A 26,003-nucleotide genomic window follows, 5' to 3' on the forward strand; every position below is an offset into this window, starting at 1 on the left:
CGCAAGCTGCGAACAGGCCGCGCGTTCCCTTCCCGCATCTTTCCGCCAGTGCGAATCAACACCTGGCTCATCGGAGAACTCGGAAGGAAGTTTTCCCCCGATGCGGACTCCGAAGAGATCCTCATTTGGCCCACGGAAGAGATGACGGTGGCGATGGGCTGCTCCGCGGGGGAGGGCAAAGGGATGAAGCGCTCCCGGTATAACGGCGTTCAACCGCCTTAATTAATTACGCCAGAAACGGGGAGGCTATACGAACTGCCGCGGCGTCCTGAACGTTAGCGAGCCCGGAGATCAGCGCCGCCTCCGCTGTAGCCTTCCACGAGGTGCCCGCTCGGTCTTCGCGACGTGCTGCTGGCCGGTGCAGCGTTTATATACAAGCGGAGACGGAAACTTATGCACAGCCCCGTCCGTGCACAATGGCTGCGGCGGGGGCTGTGCGCTCCTTCGCCACGGACCGAGCGACGGGAATAGGGTGGAGGGGGAGCAGGGGGGTTGCAAATGCGATTAACACGAAGATTCATGCGCCCTTCCGCGCACTGCCAGACTCAGCCCGTACATTCTTTGCACCGCAGACACGCGGCGGCCGAGGGAGTTTCGGCTGGCTGGACTCTTCGCAGTGGGATAACGCAGTGGGCGAGGAGGGCGCCAAACACAAAAGAAGAATGAAATAAACAGGAAACTTGGGGAGGGCCATCAGGGGCGCGTGCCTTTGCAGAAAAAGGGGCTCTTCCGCCTCCTTAATTCCTCCGGCCCCAGCCTCCTCATCCTGCTGCTCTCCCCTCTCCCTTCGGCGGAGTTTGAGCCCAGAAAAGGTCATTTCTCCGGGCGCGAGGAACGCGCGCCGCGGACGAGATCGAGAGCGGGGTGCCGAAAACGGCGAACGAGGCCGTCCCCGAGCTGGACAATGTGATTCGCGATTTACGTCCTCATCGCGGCGAAGTGCTAGACTCAGCGCTACTAATTGCCGGGAGATTCGGCAATTGGGCCCTCAGGGGCGCGCGCGCGCGCGGTGGCGGCTTGCTTTCCAAATGGATGCACCGTGGAGCGCTGCGCTGACGCCACATTCCTTGCGCTGGGACCAAAGAGATGGGAAAAAAAAGGAAGCTAAATTGGCGACGTTAAGGAACACGAGCTCCCGATCAAATGGGGAAGGATACGTGCCACACCGCTGTTGTGGTCCTTAAGCGGCGCTGTCCCATCAGTGTCCCGTGGAGCACGCCCTGGATGGACTACGGTGGATCGATTTGTTTTAGAGAGCGTAGGCTTTGGATCGAAATTGACGCACGCACTCCTACGCTGTCCGCTTTTAGCGCACAGTAATTACAAAGAGTGGCACTGTCGAAGTTTGGGCAGAAAATAGCTCCTTTTTTTAATGGCCTTAAAGGTGCCTATGTTTAACTCTCCGCGTTGTTGAAGGGGCTGGGCGGCCGTGTTGTGGTAAGAATAGTGCCGCTGTCCGGACGCTAAGCGCAAGCTGAGAGACTGCAATCTTGAGAGCTGGGGTTGTGTTTCTGAACAAGGAGATGTACGGAAAACGTCGTTTTATAAGCCCGATAAAACAACGACGAAGGTTTTTTTCGCGCTGAGCTGTGTTGACAATCGTGAATCTTGCCCCCAGTGCTAAAGGTCAAGAAAGTCGTTTGCCTATACAGTGGAACTCCGTTAATACGTTTTTCACCGAACCGGGAAAACAAAGCGTAACAGCCAGGAAAATGTACGAGTGAGGAAAGCCACGAAAATGGGCCGGCGTCTAACTGGCATCGTTAAATCACCCCCTATCTAGAGCTCTATTGTTGCCATCACGTCTGTAATAATGTATCAACTCTGTGCTGCCATCGTGTATACATATTTTATTGGATCTGTGAAGTTTCGGTGCGATTTGTTCGGGTGCTGCCCGCCGAGCTGCCGTTCGGGTTTGCTTCGGCAGCGGCAAATTCCGTGCCGTGGCATTTCTTCAAGGCGCCGCAGGATCCTGACGGATTGAAGGCGTGGGAAGCGTGATTATGCGGGAAAACTTCAATGTTACGTCACAAGCTTACAGCTGTGACATTCCTTGTGAGCCTTCAGACATCGTAAACTGTTGCGAACACATCGTGAACGGTCAAACCATGCATTGCGCGAGGCAGGTGGACCTTGAGGGACAGCGTGGGGCCCCGTATTCCCCCTAACATACCTGAGCACCTGTCGAAACAAAGACGCCAAAGTCATGAAGAAAACCACCCAAAGGGAGTGTTACGTCCTGTCAAATAATGGGCATTTGTGCTACAAAACTTGCGCAAGTGACGGTATGGGTGCTGTACAAAGCGCTGAGAGTAGCAAGGACGGAGCAGCAGACGACGCGCAGAGGCCGATCTTAACTAAGGTCCCTAAAATATTGTCACGAAGACAAGGACGATGCAGTTGTGTTGAATGAGAAACACGTTTATTGGAGCGAACTTGTGCTCCCCTAACAACTCAAAAGAATACAGAGGCGGCGAAGCAGCGGTCAACAAAGTGACTTGCACAGGCGAGTGTCGTCGAATCGAATGCCCCGGCGTCCGCACTGCAGGCTTTTTATTTTTTGGCGTGCGTGGTTCTCGAAACGTCGATTCGCATCGAGAACATAGTAGATACAAGAAGATTATTCTGGGCTGTTCACGTTAGATCGGAATGCTCTCCCTATCACAACAGATAACACATGCGGCACAGAAAGAAAGAATGGAACACGCGCTTCCCTTGGCGCAGAGATAACACAGACCGGCGCAGCCGGGCGGTAAAAGCAAAACACAACTAAACAAACCCAATGTATGGTTCGCGGCATTACCCCCCCTCTAAGAGTGCATCGACCCGATGCTAACATAAGCGACAGTCCGAACAAATGAAAATAAAAGTTCGTCATCGTCCGTAGAAAGGTTTTAAGCGAACCACGTGGACGACTTCAGGCCGCGTGCGTCGTCGTGATGTGCCGGAGTCACCATCGGGGATCACTTCGTAGGTAAGTTGGCCAACACGTCGTAGAATCTGGTAGGGTCCGAAATACCGTCGCAGGAGCTTCTCACTGAGTCCGCGTCGTCGGATGGGAGTCCAAACCCACACACGATCCCCTGGTTGGTACTCGGCGTCTCGGCGTCGGAGGTTGTAGCGGCCCGCATCCACCAGCTGCTGGTCCGTTATACGACCTCGAGCGAGCTGGCGGGCCTCCTCCGCACGTTGAAGATATCCGTGGACGTCGGCGTTGAGGTCGTCGTCTTCTACGTGCGGAAGCATGGCGTCGAGCATCGTAGTCGGCCTTCTACCGTAGACAAGCTCGAACGGCGTCAGCTGTGTCGTCTCCTGGATAGCCGTGTTGTACGCAAACGTGACATACGGGAGCACTTCGTCCCAAGTCTTATGTTCAACGTCAACGTACATTGACAGCATATCTGCGATTGTCTTGTTCAGACGTTCTGTTAGTCCGTTCGTTTGGGGGTGGTACGCCGTCGTTCTTCGGTGATCCGTGTTGCTGTAGCGTAATACTCCTTGCATCAGCTCCGCAGTAAATGCCGTTCCGCGGTCTGTGATTAGGACTTCCGGGGCTCCATGTCGCAGCACAACTTGGCTTATAAAGAACTTCGCCACTTCTTGTGCAGTCCCCCTCGGAAGAGCGGCGGTCTCTGCGTAGCGCGTCATGTAGTCTGTCGCTACGACAATCCACTTGTTCTGTGATCGTGACGTAGGGAACGGGCCTAAAAGGTCCATTCCAATCTGTTGAAATGGTGTCGATGGGACGGCGATCGGTTGCAGAAGTCCGGCGGGTCTTGTCGGCGGCGTTTTTCGTCGCTGGCAGTCACGGCAGCTCCGGACGTAGTGGGTGACGTCAGAGGTAAGGCCGGGCCAGTAGTACCTCGCCTTGATTTTTCCAATAGTGCGGGCTGTGCCCAGATGCCCGGAAGACGGGTCGTCGTGGCACGCTTCCAAAATTTCGTCACGAAGGTCCGCGGGGATGACGAGAAGGTAATGCGCTCTTGTTCCGGGGCTGAAATTCTTCTTCACAAGGACGGAGTTTCTCAGGCTGAATGCTGGTAAGCTGCGTTTGAAGGTCCTGGGAACGGCAACGTTGCATCCCTCGAGGTACTCGATTATGACGCGTAAGTCGGGGTCGGCACGCTGCTGGGCGGCTAGGTCGCTCTCCGTCACGATCCCGAAGAACGCGCTGTCTTCATCAGAGTCTTGTGGTGGTGGGTCGACGGGGGCGCGGGACAGGCAGTCGGCGTCGGAGTGTTTCCTGCCGGATTTATAAACGACTGTAACGTCGAACTCCTGCAGGCGCAAGCTCCACCGCCCAAGACGGCCAGAGGGGTCCTTCAAATTGGCGAGCCAACACAGCGCATGGTGGTCTGTTACAACCTTGAATGGCCTTCCATACACGTATGGGCGAAATTTTGAAATCGCCCATATAATAGCCAGGAACTCTTTCTCAGAGGCAGAATAGTTTTTCTCCTCCTTCGACAGACCACGGCTAGCATAGGCGATTACCCTTTCGCAGCCGCTTTGCTTTTGGACAAGGACGGCACCCAAGCCTATATCACTGGCGTCCGTATGCATTTCCGTTTCGGCATTTCCGTCGAAATGAGCGAGCACGGGCGGGCTTTGCAGGCGTTTTTGCAGCTCACCGAATGCTTTTTCTTGGTCGTTTTCCCAGCTGAAAGGGGTGCTATCTTTCGTCAAGCGCGTGAGTGGCTCTGCAATGCGTGCGAAGTTTGCGACGAAGCGCCGGTAGTATGCGCACAGCCCGAGAAATCTCCGCACGCCCTTCTTGTCTTTCGGCCTTGGGAAGTTCGCAATGGCTGAAGTTTTTGCCGGGTCAGGTAGGACTCCCGCGGCGTTGACGACGTGGCCCAAGAACTTGAGTTCCCCGTATGCGAAACGGCACTTTTCAGGCTTCAGCGTCATCCCCGACGTACGAATGGCCTCGAGTACAGACTCCAACCTTGCAATGTGTTCGTCGAAAGTCCGGGCGAATACCACTACGTCGTCGAGGTATACGAGGCAGGTGTGCCACTTAAGGCCAGCTAGCACAGTGTCCATGACTCTTTGAAACGTCGCTGGTGCTGTGCACAGCCCAAACGGCATCACCTTGAACTCGTATAGGCCGTCTGGGGTTATAAATGCAGTCTTCTCTCGGTCTCTCTCGTCCACTTCAATTTGCCAGTAGCCGGTCTTCAGGTCCATCGATGAGAAGTACTTCGCGTGGCAGAGGTGGTCGAGGGCGTCGTCGATTCGGGGGAGGGGGTACACGTCCTTTTTCGTGATTTTGTTCAGTCGCCGGTAGTCAACGCAAAACCTTAATGTGCCGTCTTTTTTCTTTACGAGTACAACGGGCGCAGCCCAGGGGCTTTTCGATGGCTGTATAATGTCATCGCTCAGCATGTCGTCGACTTGAGTCCGGATGGCTTCCCGTTCGTGTGAAGAGACGCGGTACGGTGACTGTCGGGTAGGTCGGGCTCCATCTTCGGTTATTATTCGGTGCTTCGCTAGAGGGGTCTGACGTAGTTTTGCGCTCGACGAAAAACATTCGCTATAGCGACGCAGCAAAGCCAATAATTTTTTCCGTTGTTCTTGCGGTAGCGCCGGATTCACGTCGAATGGCTGCGGGAGCTTGAATGTTTCTACGGGTGTGCGTTCAAAGTCGGCGACTGCGATCACATCACTTGCTTCTTGCGTTTCTTCGAGGAACGCAATTGCAGCTCCCTTGTTTAAATGCTGGTACTCTTCGGTGAAATTAGTGACCAAAACGTGAGATTGGCGTTGCTTAAAGTGCGCAATGCCTCTTGCGACGGAGACACCGCGGTCGAGAAGCAACCTTCGATCACTCTCTACGATTGCGTCGATGTCAGAAGCAGCATCCTCACAGTAGACGGCGATCATCAAGCTTGCGCGGGGTGGCAGGGTGATGTGATCGTCGGCGATCCTGACAGGAGCACGGTGATCGGGGTTCGGCTGCGGCGTCGTGGAGTGATTGGAGGAAAATGTTATCGACTTGGTCTGCAGATCAATTATTGCGCCGTTGTCCGTCAAAAAGTCAATTCCGAGAATCACGTCGCGGGAGCAGTTAGGCAGAACGACGAACGCCGCAGGGTACGTTGTGCCGTCTATGGTGACGCGCGATGTGCACGTTCCACTTGGCGTCACGAGGTGGCCTCCTGCTGTGCGTATGTGCGGACCGTCCCATCTGGTCATAACTTTCTTCAGTTTAGACGCAAATGGTCCGCTCATTACCGAATAGTCAGCTCCCGTGTCTACGAGGGCGACTACGTCAAAGCCGTCGATGGACACCTTGACGTCAGATGCAGTCGTCCTCAAGTTCCGGGTTCGTCGGGGCGTCGTATCTCTGCTTGTACGTGTTGATGGTCGGGCACTGTGCATCGTCGTTGTCGTCGTCTTCTCAACGGACGTCTCGGTCAGGTCGGGTACGCGTCGCGCCGTGTAGCTGTCGTCGTGTCCGGGAGTCTCGTCAGGGTTAGGTCGGGTCGTCGGGATGAGGGCATGTCGTGAATCACTGTCTTCAGCGCGTCCTTGCGTCGTTGGAGGGTTTCTAGTTTGTCGCCGTAGAGCAACTTCACCTCCAGAAGTTGCCGCCTTTAGTTTCCCCCGCGTGGGCTGGGGGACCTTCCACGGGCGAAGTCAGCGTTGCTACGGCGGTTCGGCGATTGGTAGGGGTAGGGCGACGGCGAACGGTTGAAACGCGCTGGGCCACGGCTGGTTTCAGATAGATACTCGTCGATCTCACGTGGTCGTTGGCCAGGGAGAGGGCGAGGTGCGTCGACGGAGAAACCACGCAGTCCGAGTCTTTTGTATGGGCAGCGACGGTAAATGTGGTCGGCCTCTCCGCAGTGGTAGCACAGAGGACGGTTATCGGGAGTTCGCCATACGTCCGTCTTCCTCGGCGTCTGGTTTCGGGCTACCGGGGGTCGGGCGGGTGACAGTGGGCGGCGGTACGGCGGGGCCTCTTGACGGCGTGTTGGAGCAGGGCGGGGTCGACGAACAGCCGCGGAGTATGTCATAGCTTGTGGCTCTCGGGGTACCTCGGATGGCGTAGAAGTTCCCAACGCTTGTTGCACTTCTTCTCTAATCACGTCGGTGAGGGAAGCGACTTGGGGCTGCGGCGGCGTTGGGAGAAGTTTCCGCAGCTCCTCTCTCACTATTGCGCGGATAGTCTCGCGTAGGCTGTCGGCCGGGATCCGCGTGCTGCCAAAGTCGTTCGCATTGGCCGCGCCAACAAAGTTGCGGTCATACTGCTTAGCACGCATTTCGAGGGCTTTCTCAATGGTGCTGGCTTCGGTAACGAATTCGGCGACGGTTTTGGGCGGATTTCGGACAAGTCCAGCAAACAGTTCCTCCTTCACTCCGCGCATTAAGAAGCGCAACTTCTTTTCTTCCGTCATTTCGGGGTCCGCGCGGCGAAATAGCTGCTTCATCTCCTCAACGAAGATCACGACACCTTCGTTGGGGTGTTGCGTGCGCGTTTCCAACAAAAGGGCGGCTCTTTCTTTCCGCACGACGGTAGTGAAGGTCTTAGAAAACTCGCTTTTGAACTGAGCCCAGTTTGTCAAGGAGCTCTCGTGGTTCTCGAACCAAGTGCGAGCCGAATCTTCCAAGTAAAAGAAAACGTGCCGGAACGTTTCTGCGTCGTCCCACCTGTTGAATTTCCGGACGCGCTCCAGTTTCTCCAACCATTCTTCTGGGTCTTCTGCGGGGGCTCCTCGGAACGATGGCGGTTCCCGGGGCTGCTGCAGGACGATTGGCGACGTTGTTTCTTGCACCATGGTGTTGGTTGCAGCGTTCCGTTTCTTGGGGCCTTCTGGCATCAAACTGAACTCGGGCGGTAAATCTTGCAGGCGGGGGCTGGCTCTTGTTGGACTGGCTTGGCGGCTTTTCGAGGTTGTAGTGGGCATGAAGGGTGCGTACCCCGCACCTCCACCAGATGTCACGAAGACAAGGACGATGCAGTTGTGTTGAATGAGAAACACGTTTATTGGAGCGAACTTGTGCTCCCCTAACAACTCAAAAGAATACAGAGACGGCGAAGCAGCGGTCAACAAAGTGACTTGCACAGGCGAGTGTCGTCGAATCGAATGCCCCGGCGTCCGCACTGCAGGCTTTTTATTTTTTGGCGCGCGTGGTTCTCGAAACGTCGATTCGCATCGAGAACATAGTAGATACAAGAAGATTATTCTGGGCTGTTCACGTTAGATCGGAATGCTCTCCCTATCACAACAGATAACACATGCGGCACAGAAAGAAAGAATGGAACACGCGCTTCCCTTGGCGCAGAGATAACACAGACCGGCGCAGCCGGGCGGTAAAAGCAAAACACAACTAAACAAACCCAATGTATGGTTCGCGGCAATATCAAGGCTACCCGCGGCGCCACCGCCTGGTCGGCGGCAGCACCGGCCCGCGCCGCGGTACTGGAAGGCCGTGCACTTTGCAAACTGACCTAATCCGAAAACGCTGCACCGCACCATTACAACAGTGCGGCGGCGCTAACATCACGAACTTCCGGCGTTCCGAGGTGAAACTTCTGTGGTAAGCTCAGTGATGATCGTGATAGCCCTTTCGATGGATGACCATCTAGTGACGGCCTCTCCAACTCGCTTGCGGCTTCTTGTAGCCAGTTCAGTAACAAAGCCTTGCCAAGACTCATCAAAAGCCAAAATGGCTTTTCCCAAGCGGCTTTGGAGTGTCAGGTTGCGACGCATCATACGGGAACGGGCCCACAGTTGCGACGTTAGAGCGGGGTTCGCAATACATTATATCCCATGGGGGCTATGCCGGGACTGATGATTAACAACGTAACAGCCAGGAAAACGCAACAGTGCGGAACGTAACAGCGGGGTTCTATTGTATATACTTCACACAAACGTTTACGACAGCAGTATTCGTAGGAAGGGTACGGTACCTGTGAGCTCAAAATACCTTTACAAAACGAACGTCAAAAAGTGACGCCACAAAAATTAACCTGGACAAAAAGAAATCGCTGGAGTCCTGCAAGATCCTGCTCGCATAAAAAAAGAGAGAAAATGTAACTTGCTGGATTGTTATACACGCAAATGTGATTGGTATGAATGGGTGACGCGACCCCTGGTTTACAGCTGCACGTAGCCACCACTCTACCCCTAATCAATCAAGTTTTGATCAAGAAGGGGTAAGGAAGAATTGCAGCTACGTGAGTTATTGCGCGTGCGCACTTAGCACGCGGCGGGCATAGAGGGACGCGGATACTGGGGTGGACATTCTGATAGACGGGGTGTAGCGTGCGCTAGCAGATTGATTTCGAATGAGCTACACATTTCGTGTTCACGAAACGGACGCGCTTCATAATCTATTTCTTTCAGCATTCGTAATGATGCATATACGTTATTTCTTCACTACTATTTTAAATGCAAAGTATTATTTAGGTATACATTCATCGCGATGACCATTTCGGCCGTTCCAGCCTCGCAGCAACAGGAGCCAAACCTGCACCGTGCGTGCACGGTGCGGTAGTATCCACTTTTTGACATTTACACCCAAGCTTCGAAGCAGTCACTCAAATGCGGTTTGAATTGGCACGGTTCAGTCGCGCTGACGTTGGTAATCGTGTGGTAAGGAGTTTGAGGTGAGTTTTAGTCTCGATGCAAGAAGATTACAACCATGGTGACAGCCTGCATGAACACAGCATTTACTACAGTTTGCATCCGAGTTGCAATTAGTAGATAAACCGACCGTTTCGCTACGATTGAAAACAACGGGGAGAGCACGGATGGATAAAAATTAGCAGTGGCTTTGCTCGGCTATGCCAGGATATACGTAGCGTGAGCTAAGGTTCGGCTGGTTATTCTTAGCTTTCCTGGTTGTCTAGGATTAGCTTGATTATCATGCTTACTGCTGCTTCAATGACACACACACGGTATACGCATTATGTGACACATATATATTTATCAAGCGGCTCCGGCGCAGCGTCACCAGTCGCCCCAGAGCCAGGCGCACGCCGGTGTTACTGCGACGCACGAGCCATCGGTTCCACACCAGGCCACTCCTCACATAATCATCAAGTGGACCGGGCCACCACGTGCGGAACGGAAGTCGGCGATGACGCTGGGCGCGTGGGGTGTGAGAGACGCCGGGCAGGGAGCAACGTTCTGTGCGCCGTGTGACGTCACTGCTCCCCGCGCATGCGCAGTGCGGCTCTCCAGGAGCCACGCGAAACTGCTCAACCTCGGCCAGTGCAGCCCATGCTACAAAATATACCGAATGTAAAAAAAACAAAACAAATTAAAGCCGTTCCACTCAACGTGAAAACTGTCCAAAGTGCAGAGCACTGATTCGCCATAATGGGCTGTAGCACTGTTTTCCGGTCACTGCTACCCCCCAATGCAATTAAAATTTCCCGCCTCCGCAGTGCTTCGCGCCCCCTGCCTGAAACTGCGCCAGCGGGAGTTCTGTTCTTTTTGTGCTTGATTTTCCTTCCACATGGGTAGGCGTTGCGCAGCCCCTTTTTTTTCGCTGACTACCGTAAAACCAACCCAAGGAGCGTTCGTAACTAAACGATCATAGGCGCTGGCAGTTATTCACGTATATTTTGCCTGAAATGTACCTGCAGTTTTCTTCGCACTAAACCTCGGGGAGATGTATGACAAGCGCCAGCGGTTCACGAGTTTCGAACGCTTATGACTTTATAAACCGCTTGGCTTTTCAAGCCTCTGTGGAACGCCGCGACGACAGCCGCTACGACGGAACGCCGTGTGGCTCTATTTTGGTACAGCGAGCGAGCTACGACGACAAGGCGAGCCCCTGAAGTGCTATGCACTTGAAAGAAGTTGCATCGTAAGTCTCACGCACGATGCTCTCGCGTTTCGTAGGCTACCAGTGTTGTGGTTTCTGCAACATTTCTTGTGCAATATTTATCACTTTAAAAAAATTCAGCGCCGTTCCACTCTGAGGAAGGTGGAGTTTAAGGACGTCGACGCTGGCCCGCCCAAACCGCCATTGTGACTCTGCAACATGATTTTTTCGCGCGTGAGCATGAGGTTGCGTTGTAGGAGTATTTTGCGTACATAGGACCGCCGGATTTTCCTTTTCTCAAGCCATATAAAGCTTCGCTTCTGAAGTGAAAGTTAAGCCCTATCAAGTAATTAAAAAAATCAAGTGACTCTGCGAGCGATTCCCCCACGACAAACAATACTTTGCATTTAAATACAGCCATCACAGATGAATCTAGTTTATAATATTTCACTTGACTAAAGCAAACAAACGCAGAAATTTTTCAGCTATATCTGAAGGTAATTAGATAAAGGTTTCCTGGCAGCTGGCGTTGTCCGGATAATTTTTAATTTTCAGTGTCAAATGGTATTTCCCTATATTTCCCAATTTTTTCTTCGAATCTCCCTCATGCATATAGAGGAATAACTAATGCAGAATTTTAAGCTGTTCAGGGTTATAACGGCGGCTAAGCTAAGCTCCATTACCCCGCTTATACCGAGCACTGGACCACTTGATTACAAACTTTTCTTTTTTCTTGAAGCAAGTAATTACCTTACATAAGCGCTTTACTTGATAGCCTTTCCCAAAAGAAGGTAATATACCAGCTTTTAATCAATAGTGTTCGCTATTTCGTAATATTCCATCAGAAATGATTCATCGCTTCACAAGCGAGGTGGGAGCCTCGAGTAGTGATGAGATTTTGCTAATCAAAGGCCCCAGGTAATTAGTTCTTAAACCAGATTGCTGAAGCGTGAAACTAGTTTTGGCTAAACGTGCTTCTGCACTTATTGGATGGCGTAAAATGGAGACTATTTATCACTGGTCTAGGTACTAGAAAATGGAAAGGCTTGCTTTTATTTTCACTACTAAATTTTGAATTCATAAAACAGTGCAGCTTTCGTGGAACAGCGCCAAGCAAGTCTCATGGTTTAACATTAAAGATGTTTTAAGTGTTAGTAACAGTCACTGTTTAACAGTTAACCAACTAAAATGACCCTATCCGTTTGTCCTTACCGCATGGAACTGCACGTACAGGTTCCGTCAAAAGCAATGACACACGAGCTGAAGAATCTAAGGAAATTTTAACAGGGGGTCTGTTCTACGGCCTATTATGCTCCCCAAAAAAAAAAAAAAAAAAACAGTGACTCTATGAAGCAGGATGACCTGCGAGGCTGGACGTAGTACACGAAACGCACGAAAGAAAACACGTTCGTTTGTCATTTGTGATCGAGCAATAAGCGTTATCGAAACTATCCGGAAACAAATTATATGACAATTAGCCTTAAAGACGACTCTACCATTAAAGTAGTCTCATTTACATTTATTGATTAGTCTTACACAGCGAAGTTGTAAATGTCTGCTGCCAATACATGGCCATTCGCGTAAAGAGTACCGTTACAAAAAACGGCCGTGTTATTTTACCGAAACTGTCCGGAAACAAATGATATGAGGACTAGCCGCTAAAACGACTCTAACATTACGCACAAGAAAGAAGCCGTAGCTAAAATAAATCTTCGTAAAAACAACCCACATCTCCGTTGTTTTAGCAGATTTCCCACCGGGTGTAACCGGATTTCGTTTGTTTTTTTCTTCCCTGCGCCGGAGCCTTGTCTACTAATTTGTGCGTTTATGCAGCCCTTATAAACTGAAACGCCGCTTGCAATAAGTATCAGAAGGCCACCTAGCAGAATTGCTAGCGGATGCGTTCACGGATCTCTCTTTTTCATTACTTTTTTTTAAAGGTAGAGTTCAAGCGGTGTTTTTCCAGGACACCAACCGCTTATGGTAAGGAATACGAAAAAACAGTAATCCATATCATTACTTGTTGTGCTATATTTGCATCGTCACCGGTTGACCATATCAGCTACAATTCTATTGTTCTGGATGCACCTCTATGCCGCAGCGCGTTGTCTCGCACACAGGCGAGCAGGCACACCCCCAGAACAATTCCCCTCTCCCGAGACGAAGCGACAGCTTGGCAGCGTTTCGAAACGAATACCTACCTCATCCCATCCGCCTCAACTTCATCTCCCTCCACCCCATCCTTTCCCCTCTGTGCTCCCTGTCCCCAGCCTGGCACCCCATACCATATAAAATGGGCGCGCCAACGCACCGCAGTCTTGCCTCCACCTCCCAATCCTACCTTCGAGCAGTGGGGGGCTTCCCTGGCCAGCCCGGACCTGGATACCCAGCCCATCTTGGTGACCCGAGCAAGGAGAGCCAGTCGAAGCCAAGGAATCCCGGACTAGGGATGCCTTTCACGGGGCGAGGCTTAAACATAAGCCTTTGTTCGACAAACAAAAATATTTCCCCCTCTCTCTCTCTTCAGGCGTGCTGACAAATACGAAGGTTGATGGCAGAGGTTACCTGATTGCAGGCCTCGCACACACCCGAAACCTCTTGCCAATAAATGTCGCAGTAAAAAAGCATTGCAAGCATAAGCGGTTCTACTAAAAGCGTCAACCTGTTCCACAAACCTGATTAGACAACTGGGAGTGACTGAATTTCATCTCGTTCCCAGCCGGGGGAAGCAGAAACATTTGTTTAGCCCTTCGGCTAAGAAAAAAACAAGCCAGGTTGTTTGCGCTGTTTAATACGATTGCTTTCCGCCGCCTGGTGACTTGGCCGTCAGCAACGTGGAAGGGAACGAGAAGAAGCCATCTATCATTACATGTTCTCCCCGGTCCCTTCAACTACAACTTTCTTATTGCCATACGTCTGGACTTAAGCGAAGGCAAGCTATCCCTACGAACATGCCTATTTTCTTCATTTCGTCCCACACAGTGGCTCCTGATCGCTAGTGCCGACGCGCAGCATTAAAGGCACCACAATTAGCCGACATAATGTACATCGATTAGTGTTTCAAGAACCCTAACAGAGCGCTCTCAACAAACAAAGCGTGCACACACGGGCACAGGGCGATTTCGCCCATCTCTCAAAGCGCCTGTGTTCACAGAGGCGTGCCAGCGAGGCGCATTCTCGACGTCAGCGCGCGAGCGTGCCTCCGCTTAGCGCCCACCGGCGAAGAATGATGCATTTCGGAGCACAAAAACTGCGCTTCTCGGTAAAAGCTGCCCCGCCGTATCAATCCCGCCGCACTCTCCTGAAATATGTAAGCGCGTGGGCATTTATAGGGGGCAACCTTGCGTGAGCGGATGGCGGAAGCAATGCGGTTTGCATTAAATACGGACGCGAGGTTGGCTGAGGAGAGAGGGAGAGAGAGAGAGAGACGTCGGCTGCAGCGGAGAGCATCGGCGGAATGACTTTTCAGTGCATTACGGATAATGACGCAGGGCTAGTGGCGAGGCAGAAAGAAGCGCCGCTGAGCCCCACCACCGCAAACGATCGTTCTCGCAGTGCCCTTGTTTCCTCGTTCGGCGGCGGTAGTCCCGTATTTTTTGCCGATGGGAAGGGGGTGGGGCGTGGGAGGAGAGGGAAGGGTGGCGGAAGCTGAACAACAGAGCGCAAGAGTCGTAATTTCTGCTCGTGAATTATGGATGAAGTGCGATGCCGGTGCCAAACTAACGGCGCCCATCCGGTGGCGGGTGCTACAGCCATATTTCTTTAATTCTGATTTCATACTTTGCTGATTGGTTATTTTTTGTTCGCGGTGTTTTGTTGGCAGATGTGTCCTAATTCATTACTGTTCGCGAGTGATTTGCGGCGTTTTAATGGGAGCGCCAGCCGGATCGAGTTGTTTTGGCGCATATTTCGTCTGTGCCCTCGGAGCGGCCAGACATACCGCTAGTCAATGAAACATCTGACATCGTCTTCAGAAAGATAAGGAAATGTCATGGATTTATTGGCACACAGTGTAAAATCTTCTTGTGGCCTTTGCAGGTTGGCTGTTGGTTACGTACGAATTTTATTCCTTTATGCAAATGCGTCTGGTACAAGTTCTTGTCCTTTTGCACATGAAATAAAGCGTCGGTTTTGCCTAACAAATGCAGTATTCGTAAGTTCTAGTTATTTTTCGTGCAGAGCCAGGCCAGTGGCTTTCCATCATTTTTCAATGTAATCCCCCCAAGGGGCATGGAATAACGAAGGGAATAACCAGTAATACGTGATCACTCGAACAACTTCGGTGGTGTTAGACACACTTGTACCTATGCACGTGACTAGTTAGTAAGAGTTCGTTGATAATTCATTTCTGTTACTGTTTTAGGAGGAGGGTCATACATTTATTTGATCAAGTACGCATTGGGATGGGGATGTGGTCAGCCTCCTGATCACCCAGTATACCTGCCCTTCTCCAGCGAGAAATGACTGCGACTTTTTGCCCTAGTTAGCTAAAGCATGCACAGCAAGACGGAGATGCTTCACGGCACAAACAGGAAAAGAGAGCCGTCTTGAACCTTACAAAACACCAAAGAATTTCACAGCAATATTTCGGATCGGGTCAGCTAAAGGAAGAATCTGCCGCTTACTTGTACAAACAGGCAAGCTTTGGTGGCACACGCGAAAACGTAGGTGAAGTATAAAGTTGGAATGTTTTATAAGAAATAATACACTTTTCCTAATAATGAAATTGAAAGCCGCTCCCGCCACCTTCTATTATATTAAAAAATATATCCATGTGCCACTGTGCTTTGGTATCGCGCGAATCTAAAATAAAAAACATCCGGTTTCAAAGTCACTCCTCAAGGATCAGTGCTTTCCGCCATACTATTCAATATACCCCTCGTTCAACTCCAGCCACACGCGCTGCTATTCCCTATGCATTCTATGCCAATGACTTGACGATCTGAACCAAAACTGGCAACAGGAAAATAACGTCCAAATAGCCATTGACTGCACACGAGAATACCTAGAGAAGCGAGGCCTCACCTGTGCCCCCCACAAATCCTCATTACTGTCCTCCGCGCACCCCAACGGAGCCGTTTTCCCCCCGACCTACACCCATGATCTGTCCTTCACCACAGCCTTCGCCCCCGAATCGCAAGTACTACTACTACTACTACTACTACTACTACTACTACTACTACTACTACTACTACTACTACTACTACAAGTACTACTCTTCGAATACTAGGCCTTACCACGCAAACCGACGGTTCAATAGCCGCTTTTCCACCCCAACTTCATCGTACCGTCACGCAGATAAAGCACCTCACCGAAAGAATCTGAACCCAACGCCACGGCTTCCAAAAGAGAGACATCTGCCGACTCTTTCAAGCACTCTTGCCGAGTCGCGTCCTGTATATAGCACCGTTTTCCCAACTGAAATTAAACGAACTCTCTAACCTCAATGCGCGCATTCGCAAATAATACATAATTACCGCTGTGCTCCCTTCATTCACCCCTACCAAGCATGTACCCAAATTGGGCCTCCACAATTCGTTTCAGAACGCCTTGAAGCCCAGGAAGTCAGCAAACTATCCCGTCTCTCCCTCACCCTGGGTGCCCAACCTGCCACACTCCCAATATGACCTACTGTTTCGTATGGGCAAGCCCCGACCACCTTCGCCCCTTCCTTCACTGTCTCACAGTTTCACTTCTGTTATACACGTCCTTATGTCACTGTTCTGATATAATCGCCCTAACAGGCTCCACCACTCCCGTTTCACCATTCATCGTTTATGATATCCTAAATCCTATGTCGAAAAATGCATGAGTAGCGATACCGGTTTTGTGCCTTTGGCACTCTCTGCGTTTTTACACTGCTGCTGCCGCGAGCGCACGTGTTTATTCTCGGCGCAGCAGTCTGCCGATATAAGCCAGCTTCGTCTAACACTTTATTGCCTGTTTAAAAGGATAGAAGTTTGGTGTGGAGTCTTCAGACTTTTTCTTACGTTCGTAGCAAAATTCTGAGGGGCGCGCTATTGGTTGAGTTCAGGTGAATTGCGGTCTCCGTGCCGCAGGTCTGTATGCGCCGAAGAGGATGGAAACAGGGATGTTTTTTATGTGCTAGCGTTATCGACAATCCCTTTGTCTAGTCATCGTGGAGAGCCCCCCTAACAGCATTTTCACACTTCTGTTAACTTAGTCTCAAAGCAGTCGCGGCTCTATAGATAATTAAGTTTTTTTGTGTGTTGCAGAATATTACATGGATGGTGCGGACTGCAGGAGAAAAAGCTGGTTCCTTGCATCCGTCATGGCGTTCCTCGTCTGGCAGGTGCGATAAATCTCAGAGGATGGCTCTTTTAAGGTGAGTGCACCTTGCTCATACTTTGTTAAAAAATTAGACTATACATTTTAACGTACCGACATTAGAATTGCTATTTCGCAGTCAGTAATAAAAGCTCTATGGCTAATACGAGAATAACTAGACAACAGTCGTCGAGTTCGTTGACTACGACATTTTTAGGCATTTCAATGGTCATTTAAGGTTGCAGGTTTCAGATACACGTGCCCGAAGGTTGTTTAAAAGCTCATGAGAAAGATAATTATTCTACGCATTTGTTGCCATTGTCAGAGCGATACACAAAAATGGCAGCATATCCACTCCGTGGATGATGGAGAGGGTGCGGAGTACGGGGACTCGAAATGACATCCAAGTTGCGCCCCGAGTGACATCCGATTTGCGCCCCGACCATCATTGGATTTGAGCCGTGAGTTGCAGCTTGATTATTCCCTAAATGAAACTGCAACTCACGGCTCAAATCGAATTTCGCTTGATTTTCGCTTGGTGGTGGTGTGCGCACGGATGAACGCGGATGGACATTGGGAGGTCCTAAGGTATTTCGCACCGTTACAGGCGAGGGAGTAAGCAGTTTGTCTCTCAGGGCTAACTCACGGTCGTAGCCCAATGGATACGACGACTCACACTAACTCTGTCTGGTCTACCAGACACAGGCTCGAATCCTGCCGGTGCGTGTGTGATTTTTGCGATTGTAAATGCTTTGCGCACGGACGCGGACGGACATTGTGTGGTCCTTAGGTACTCCGCACCTAAAAGAGAAGAAGTTTTGGCAAGTAGCGTTCCCCTTCACAGCTGTTTACCAGCACTGTTTTTTTTAGATGCGACGCATCTCTTGCTCTCGGGCTTGTCCCTCCTCCGTCGTCGTCCCGGCGCCCATCCGCATCCCTCCTCCGTTCTTCTCTCCCACAGCTGTGTGCAACACTCTCACTCCGGCTCATTAGCATACCACAGCTGGCGCGCTTGTTTGGGCGCGCTTCGCTGCGTTAACAACTGCTCCGGTGCGCGCAAGTGCGCGCATGCGTGACTCTCCTCCGTTGTCTCCTCTCCTTCAATCGCTGTGAATATAAAACGGGTATCGCGCCGCGGCGGTTCAGTCAAGCGCTCGCTCTCGCACTGACGTGACCTTGCTTTGACTACTTCGTTGAACCCCCCGATGCGTCGCATCACACCAGGGTTCCCTCGCGGGAAGATGGGCGTAATTTTTTTTGCGTGACCTCCCACTCTGCGTTTTTATAAATGAGAAAAAATGACAAAAAGTGAGAGTGTGCGCCTCTATACAAGCAAGTAGCATACCCGCCATCGTTGAAAAAACAACCAGACGCCATAAAATGGTAATCTGTGGGCTAATATACAAATGCGGTTTGCCTCTACTGCCTATTTCCTTCAGCGGCGAATGGGAAGAGGGAATATTTTAAGTAAATTGTTAGTTCCACAAAAAAGGATGGAAACGTAACCGTTCTTCGGATCTGTTTTTCCCGCAGTCTTCAGAGCAGTGATTCTTACTGAACACTGTCATTAGCTACCCAGCTAAACAACTGAATTGAAACTTTCGCTAGATACCTGAGCAATTTTTGCGTGAAATTCCCAACGCCCGGATGCACTCACTCATGGGGCAGCATGGATAAATTTGCTACTTGCCGCTGAGCCTCATATCTACTGAGTGCCGTTCCCGAACGATGAAAGAATGCTGTACTTGTGGGTGCCTGGTTTCCTAAATTATATTGCGCACAGATTCCTTTGGCAAAGGAGAGGTAGAAATCTTAGTGCGCCGTCTGATTCAAGCTCGTGAGTAAGTAGATCTGGAGCAAGTGAATATACGGGACACAAGACCGAGTTATTGTTTTTGCACTGGTTTTTGGGGGGCGTGTGTCGGGGCTCGACCTTTTGTGAAAATGCCAGTATGTATTTTTTCTCTCTTCCCCTGCTTTCCCCTGCTTTGCTCGGCTATGCCAGGATATACGTAGCGTGAGCTAAGGTTCAACTGGATATTCTTAGCTTTCCTGATTGTCTAGGATTAGCTTGATTACCATGCTTACTGCTGCTTCAATGACACACACACGGTATACGCATTAAGTGACACATATATATATATTTATCAAGCGTCTCCGGCGCATCATCACCAATCGCCCCAGAGCTAAGCTGGTTCCACAGGCGCACGCCGGCGTTGCTGCGACGCACGAGACATCGGTTCCACACCTGGCCACGCCTCGCATGATCATCAAATGGATCGGGCCGCCACGCGCGGAACGGAGGTCGGCGAAGACGCTGGGCGCGTGGGGTGTGTGAGAGACGCCGTGCAACGAGCAAAGTTTTTTTCGCCGTGTGACGTCACTTCTCCTCGCGCATGCGCAGCACGGCTCTCCAGGAGCCACGCGGAACTGCTCAACCTCGGCCAGTGTAGCTCACGCTACAAAACATTTGCTCACGCCGTGTCGACGCTCCGGCGAAGAGCACGAATTGCCTTGTTAGTGTCTTGACGAAGTTTCCTGTCAAGAGCAGGAGAACTGGGCTAAGAACCACAATTGCCTGTAAGAAGGAGCTTCAAACCATTATTTTTTAAGCTTTTTTAAGTACGTCAGCTCTATATCTTTGCAGCTTCTTTGTCAAACAAGTCTGAAACAACCCGGCTCTTCCCGACAACAAAGGCTAGCCGCACTTGTTAAAGGAACCATGGACACAAAATACAAGTTCCGTGTATTTGAAACGTTGGTGTTTCAGCATAGCAGTCGTGTCATGTTTAACCCAAATTTCAAACAGTTAGCTATGCATACAGGAAAATGGTGACTTACTATGCACCCTTTTTCGCTCTGCCCATGAGACGCCACAGGGGTTAGGTTGAGCGATTGGCTGCGACTGTCCAAACAAAACACAAAGAAACGTGATTGTTCACTGTGGGATTCACTTTCCATTAGAATTCTTTGGGTGGATGAGCGAGCTAAAATCCAAGTTGTTTTTTTCATTAACATTCCTTCCTTTAATCTGAAGATGCTGAGTGAACAAAAGTTTCAGCAAATCAGTGCTCGGAATGTAAAACTCGTACCAAACAGAAGTCCTCTTAATGTTCCTTGTCATATGGGAAAAAAAATTGGAGATCGGAATGAAAGGCCGCCATCGCATTTGGAAACAAAGGCTTATGAAGTGCACAGCGCGTTTAGGCTTTACTGCACCTTATTGCTGTAGCATTTTGAAAATGATGCTGAATTATTCTCGATTTCTTTCCTTTCTTTCCCTTCGCAGCTTCTTGGCCCAAGCTTCCAAGATCAAGTCAAGTGCTCCTGGGATCGAATAGGTTACAAGGACCCTGAATACCAAAAGACCTTCACAGAATAGTGTTGCGTCGAAACAAAATTTTAGAGCGACGTCGTGAGAACTGGTTCATACTTTATGTAGCCTGCCCTCCGACATCCTCGGTGGAGCCGAGCGATAGTGGACGCATTTGCAGAAAAAAAACTTATACCAAGCGACACCACGAAGTTCGAGTTATTTGTATTTCTTTTGTCTGGTTATTGCTGTTTTACGCCACGTTGCTGTGGATATTCGCTTATAAAATGACACTGCGGGTTTGTAAATATACTAGCGCGTTGTTGGAAGCAAAGTTATGCACAGATGAAAATAAAGAAAAAGTATCGTATTTATAAAATGACTGTTGTGATTTTTGATGATTTAAAAATGTTGCCTTTGCTTTAAAGAGGGCATAGTACAAGTCTCGGAAAGTGAAGAGAGGGGGGCGGGGGTATGGAACGCGAAGCATGAAGTATTGTTACGAGGGGAGGAAGAAGCGAGCAGCGGAACATGGCCCGGTGGTTCGAGCCCTCGACGACGAAGATGCCGTGTGTGGGGGGCAGGCATCGCGGGGTATGTCATAACCGCTTTGTAAATATTTTAAATAGATCACTCATCTTTTTTAGTCATGGTTCGTGTCATCTTTGGCCTGCCCGCCGTAGTAACAATATAAAGTTGAAAATGGAATTTTAAAGGTTTTGTTTCAGAGATACGAAACGAAATGACGTCATTCTGGAATATTTTCCAACTGAGCATGCAGCTTCTCGTTAGGGCTACATTGTGAGCTGGCAGTGCAGGATTTAATGCAGTGTTTGCTGTTTTATGGATGCGGTTTGTTCGTAAATATTTGGCAGCATTGCTGCCACGCGTATTTCCAATTTTCATTTAGATTTATAGGCAATCCTCTGGCTCGTGCCACAAGATAAGAAAAACTCCTTTGTGCAAGACCATTTTGAGCTATGAGGAATCACTTCTCGGCCGCTGGAGCTTCGAAAATTTTCTCTGACTTTTTTATACTGGACACTGAAGAGTTGTACTCGTAATTTTTCAGACATGATTTCTCTAACTGCGGGGCAGAGAGGGTACGCATGCATGTTGTAATGTTGGCCAGGTAAACGCGGAATGTTTCAGATGTTTTTTTTCCACAACATTGAACAAGGGAGAAAAATCTGGGAGCGGATGAAGCAAGTCTCTTTTCTTGAGGTTTTGGTTCTATTTTACAGGTGATAATTATATATATATAAGGTCTAAGAAGAGGAAGCTGCTGGTTCAGCGCCACCGCTTAGCTTAGCATAAAAGGACTGCTCGCCCCTGACCCTCCGGGATATGCGGCCACGCACGACAGGAATCAAACGTAGCACTTGAACCCTTGTTTTTTTTTTGTTTTTTTTTGTTACATATTTCCGTGGCTGCTGATACCCATATTGTTGTATTTTGCCTCACTCTCCTTTGGTGTCTTGAGTCATGGGTGTTGACATTGTAATCTACAGAGTTCGTATCGGAGCCTTCAGAATCTGCTGCAGAAATAGGATTGGAGTTTCTGAACGCCCTCATGCAGAGGCCCGCCTACTCTGTGTCTTGTGCCCCAAGCCTTCTCTTGCACTATCAATCTCTCTAGCGTTGCTTTTGCTCTGTTCTGGGGACATTGAAGCCAATCCAGGCCCCAAAGTAGATGCTGTGTATGCCGTACTGAAGGAATGCATTGAAGCCAACAAAAAGAACTTTGACGCCACTGCATCTACCTTGAAAGAAATACAACGAGATGTTGCTGATATTAGGTCCCGAGTTTGCGCAGTTGCAAAAAATCTATCTATAGTACCCGAAATAGGCACCGGCGTCCAAGCAGTCAACGACACACTTGAGGAAGTTAAAATGACTTTGTCGCAGACTAAAGGTGACCTAGAAGGTGTTCTCGATTACCTAAATAACCGTTCACGAAGAAACAACTTGTTAAATAAAGGTTTAGTGGAAGTCGACAAAGAGGACTATGATGCTAGCGAGAAATTAGTTAAGAATTTCTGTTACACACAACTAAAAATAAGCTTGCAAACCGGTGACATTTAACCGGCGCATCGAATCAGGCAGCCTCGTCCTGATTTTACGCGCCCATTGATAATAAAGTTCCTGAATTTCAAGACGAAGGATTCTCTTCTTCGAAATGCGCATAAACTCAAAAACATTGAACCTAAAATCTGGCTCGAGGAAGTTTTCTCCCTTAAAATACAGTTCGCAAGTAAAATGCTCCGTGATTTCGCTAAACAAAACACAGAGAAGGATGAGCGCTAGAGCATACGGTATAACAAACTGAAGCTTAGAGGACACATGTACTACTGTGATGCGGTTTCTGCAATAGTAGTTCAGGCAGACTCACCGAAAATGCGCAGCCCGGATTGACCAACAGCCGGAGTCAAACCTAGAAAACAAAATTCATAATTTATCCGTTCTTCTCGCTAATTTCCGTAGCATTATAAATAAAGTTGACTCGTTGCTTTCAGTAGGGCACGCATGCTCCGCTGATATAATTCTAGGAACTGAAACGTGGCTCCGCGAAGACATACGCAATGGCGAATTATTGCTTCCAGATTATTTCACTGTCTTCCGTAAAGATAGAACTTCGTCTCGTGGCGGTGGCGTCTTGATAGAAATAAGAAGCTCCTATCAACCTTCCCTTGTTGCCATTGGTACCACTCACGAGCTGCTCTGTGAAAAAAACCAATTTGAAGGTTGATCGTGTATAATCGGGGTCTGCTATCGGCCGCCTGACAGCAAACCAGATTTTGTTGATCACCTGACCCAAATACTAGAATTAATTTATAACAAATATCCTCAGTGTGTCTTGCTGCTTGGTGCTGATTTCAATTACCCCTCCATTAACTGGGTCACACCATCATCGCCATCAATATCTGTCGGACTTGAGGTATCGCGCTTCCTTCGTACGTGAAAACTGTTTCACCTAACTCAGTTGGTAACTGCACCTACGCGGGGCGAACGCATTCTCGACTTATTTTTTACAAACAATCCGACAAACGTTGTAGTCCATGTCCTTGTGAAATTAGTGACCACAGAGTAATACCCTGTTCCCACCTTCTACGACTTCCTAATAGGAAAACAAAGCCTAAACGCATATTTAATTACAAAAAAGCAGATTGTGAAAAAATTAACTGTATGTTAACTGAGTTTTCAAGATCCTTTTCGAGTGAATTTAATAATCGTACAATGAATGAAACCTGGATAGTGTTTCGTGACTTCCTTAAAAAAATTGAAAATACATTCATTCCTGTGGTTTCCTTCACATCACAAAAAAGCGCTCCTTGGTTTACGAAAAAGGTTAAATATTGCCTAAATAAAAAAAAAACGAGCGTACAAAAAGGCTTAGCAAAGCAACAGTGACAGTACTTGGAATAGGTACAAAGAATTAGCTCGTGAGTCGGAAAAAGCCATTAAAGAAGCTAAGGATTATTAGTTCAATGATACGCTGCCCAATATGTTAAAATCTGATCCAAAAAAGTTTTGGCACGCAATTACCCCAAGATACGGACAGTGTAATACACTAAAGGACGCAAATGGTTACATCGTACCCACCTCAGAATGTGCCCACGTTTTAAAGACTGTTTTACTGAAGTTTTTACCGACGAACTCTCTCCCCCCCCACCCCCCATTCCCCTTGACGAGTCCTGTACCGTCGCACCTACTACAATAACTTACCCAAGCGAGCCCATCATCGTTACTAAAGTTGGTGTATCCCGTGCAATTGCTAGACCTCTGCTTCGCTCCAGCACTGGACCTGACAGCATCAGCTCAAAACTGCTAAAATTAACTAGTCAAGTATCGTCGTTTTTATTGTGCTTAATTTTTCAACAATCGCTTGATTCTGGGTGCGTCTCTGACGATTGGAAATCCGGTCATGACAAACCCATTTATAAATCTGGTGAACCCTCATGTCCAAGAACCTACCGCCCGATTTCCCTCACATCAGTTTGTTGTAAACTCCTTGAACACATAATTTACTTCGACATAATGAGACATCTCAATACTAATAAAGTGCTATTCGATAATCAGCACGGGTTCAGGTACAAGCGGTCTTGCCAAACACAGTTTTTTGAATTAACCACGGATTCACACGACTCTTTGCAAAAATTGGTTTGTACAGATGCAGTATTCATCGATTGCTCCAAAGCCTTCGACCGCGTTCCCCACAAATGGCTCATCCAAAAAATAAATTGCCTAAAGTTAGACGTGAACACTACCCACTGGATTAATGAGTTTCTATCTGGTCGCTCTCAAAAAGTAAATTAAATAATAATCTGTCCAGTTCCTGTTGCGTTAGGTCAGGAGTACCTCAGGGATCAGTTTTAGGGCCTTTATTATTTCTGATATATATTAATGACACTGCGAACAATACGGCTGTTTGCAGATGATTGTTTAATTTATAGGCAGACTACTACCACCGATGACGTAGCTATTTCGCAAAGCCATTTAAATACCCTCGCGGAATGGTGCCACGTGTGGAAAATGGAAATTAATACAGAGAAAACGAAGGTCATGACATTTTCTTCGAAGATAAATACTCCATTAATTCAATACACGTTATGCAGTTCGACAATTGAACGAACCTATTCTTTCAAGTATCTAGGTTTGATATTTACTCCTGATTTAAACTGGGCCATGCATATTGAGCACATAACAAACAAGGCACCAAAAAAACTTGGCTTTCTAAAGAGCCGTTTATATCTCGCGAACCATGTCGCTAGACTTCGCGCATACATTTCCCTCATCCGTGCAACTCTAGATTATGCGTCTATTATTTGAAACCCTCAAACAGCTATTCTGTCCGACTGTATCGAATCCATTCAAAATAAGGCTGCCCGCTTTATTCGGCGCTCGTACTCGCCATACCAAAGTGTATCGCATTAAAACAGATTCTTAATCTTTCAGACCTTAGCACTCATCGTAAATTCTTCCGTTTGACCTTTTTTCACTCTCTTTATCATGGTGTTACATCTTTTTCGTGTGCTCATATTTTTCCAGCCCATTATGTGTCCAATGGCACTGACCACAGTCGTAAAGTCTCGCCCATATTCGCAAGAACCAAAAAGTATCAAAATTCCCGTTTTGTGTTATCGGTAAGCGAGTGCAACGAGCTACCCCCGGAGATTGTAACGATAAATGACCCGTATGCATTCCAATCTGCCCTGCGCACATTTCTGAATGTGCAAAATTTCAATTGATACTTCTTGTGAACCCTGTTGTTATATCTTGTTTACCAGTGCAACGTTGATGATCAACTGCCATGTGTGCTTCTGGAAATGGAAATGTACTGCAAATGTGAAATGCGCTGTGTGTTAAATCCCTGTCATTTCTTCTTTTTTTTCTTCCAAAAGGTATCTTTTACCCAGTTGTGTCAGATCGCTGAGTGCGGTTTTTTACACGTATTGACGTATACCGTGTATAAACAGTATCCCCCCTATGTAATGCCTCTCGGGACCCTGAGGGTACTCAAATATATATATATATATATATATATATATATATATATATATATATATATATATATATATATATATATATATATATATAATGCTTACAGCGTTGCAAC

At 48.8% G+C, this 26,003-nt stretch overlaps 2 protein-coding genes and 1 long non-coding RNA gene across 6 annotated transcripts in view; 1 reads left to right on the forward strand and 2 right to left on the reverse strand.

Annotated features, from left to right (window-relative positions):
- The window catches only part of LOC144178372 (uncharacterized), a 67,699-nt gene extending 46,945 nt beyond the window's left edge, over positions 1–20,754 (forward strand). Inside the window, exons 4-5 of the mRNA XM_077706157.1 lie at positions 17,022–17,131; positions 20,363–20,754. Of these exons, the coding sequence (XP_077562283.1) occupies positions 17,022–17,107 (86 nt within the window). The 3' untranslated portion in view covers positions 17,108–17,131; positions 20,363–20,754. The remainder of the gene's footprint in view (positions 1–17,021; positions 17,132–20,362) is intronic.
- The window catches only part of LOC144178374 (hemicentin-2-like), an 813,819-nt gene that overhangs the window by 251,439 nt on the left and 536,377 nt on the right, over positions 1–26,003 (reverse strand). The gene's annotated exons all lie outside the window — the stretch shown is intronic.
- The window catches only part of LOC144178373 (uncharacterized), a 306,850-nt gene that overhangs the window by 132,591 nt on the left and 148,256 nt on the right, over positions 1–26,003 (reverse strand). For all 4 annotated transcript variants that reach the window (XR_013324000.1, XR_013324001.1, XR_013324002.1 and 1 more), the window contains exon 2: positions 22,779–22,820. This is a non-coding gene — a long non-coding RNA (uncharacterized LOC144178373). The remainder of the gene's footprint in view (positions 1–22,778; positions 22,821–26,003) is intronic.

The sequence above is a fragment of the Haemaphysalis longicornis genome, unplaced genomic scaffold (assembly GCF_048455015.1).
Source record: "Haemaphysalis longicornis isolate Haplotype H1 unplaced genomic scaffold, Haemaphysalis longicornis Haplotype H1 scaffold_4, whole genome shotgun sequence".
Lineage (NCBI taxonomy): Eukaryota > Metazoa > Arthropoda > Arachnida > Ixodida > Ixodidae > Haemaphysalis > Haemaphysalis longicornis.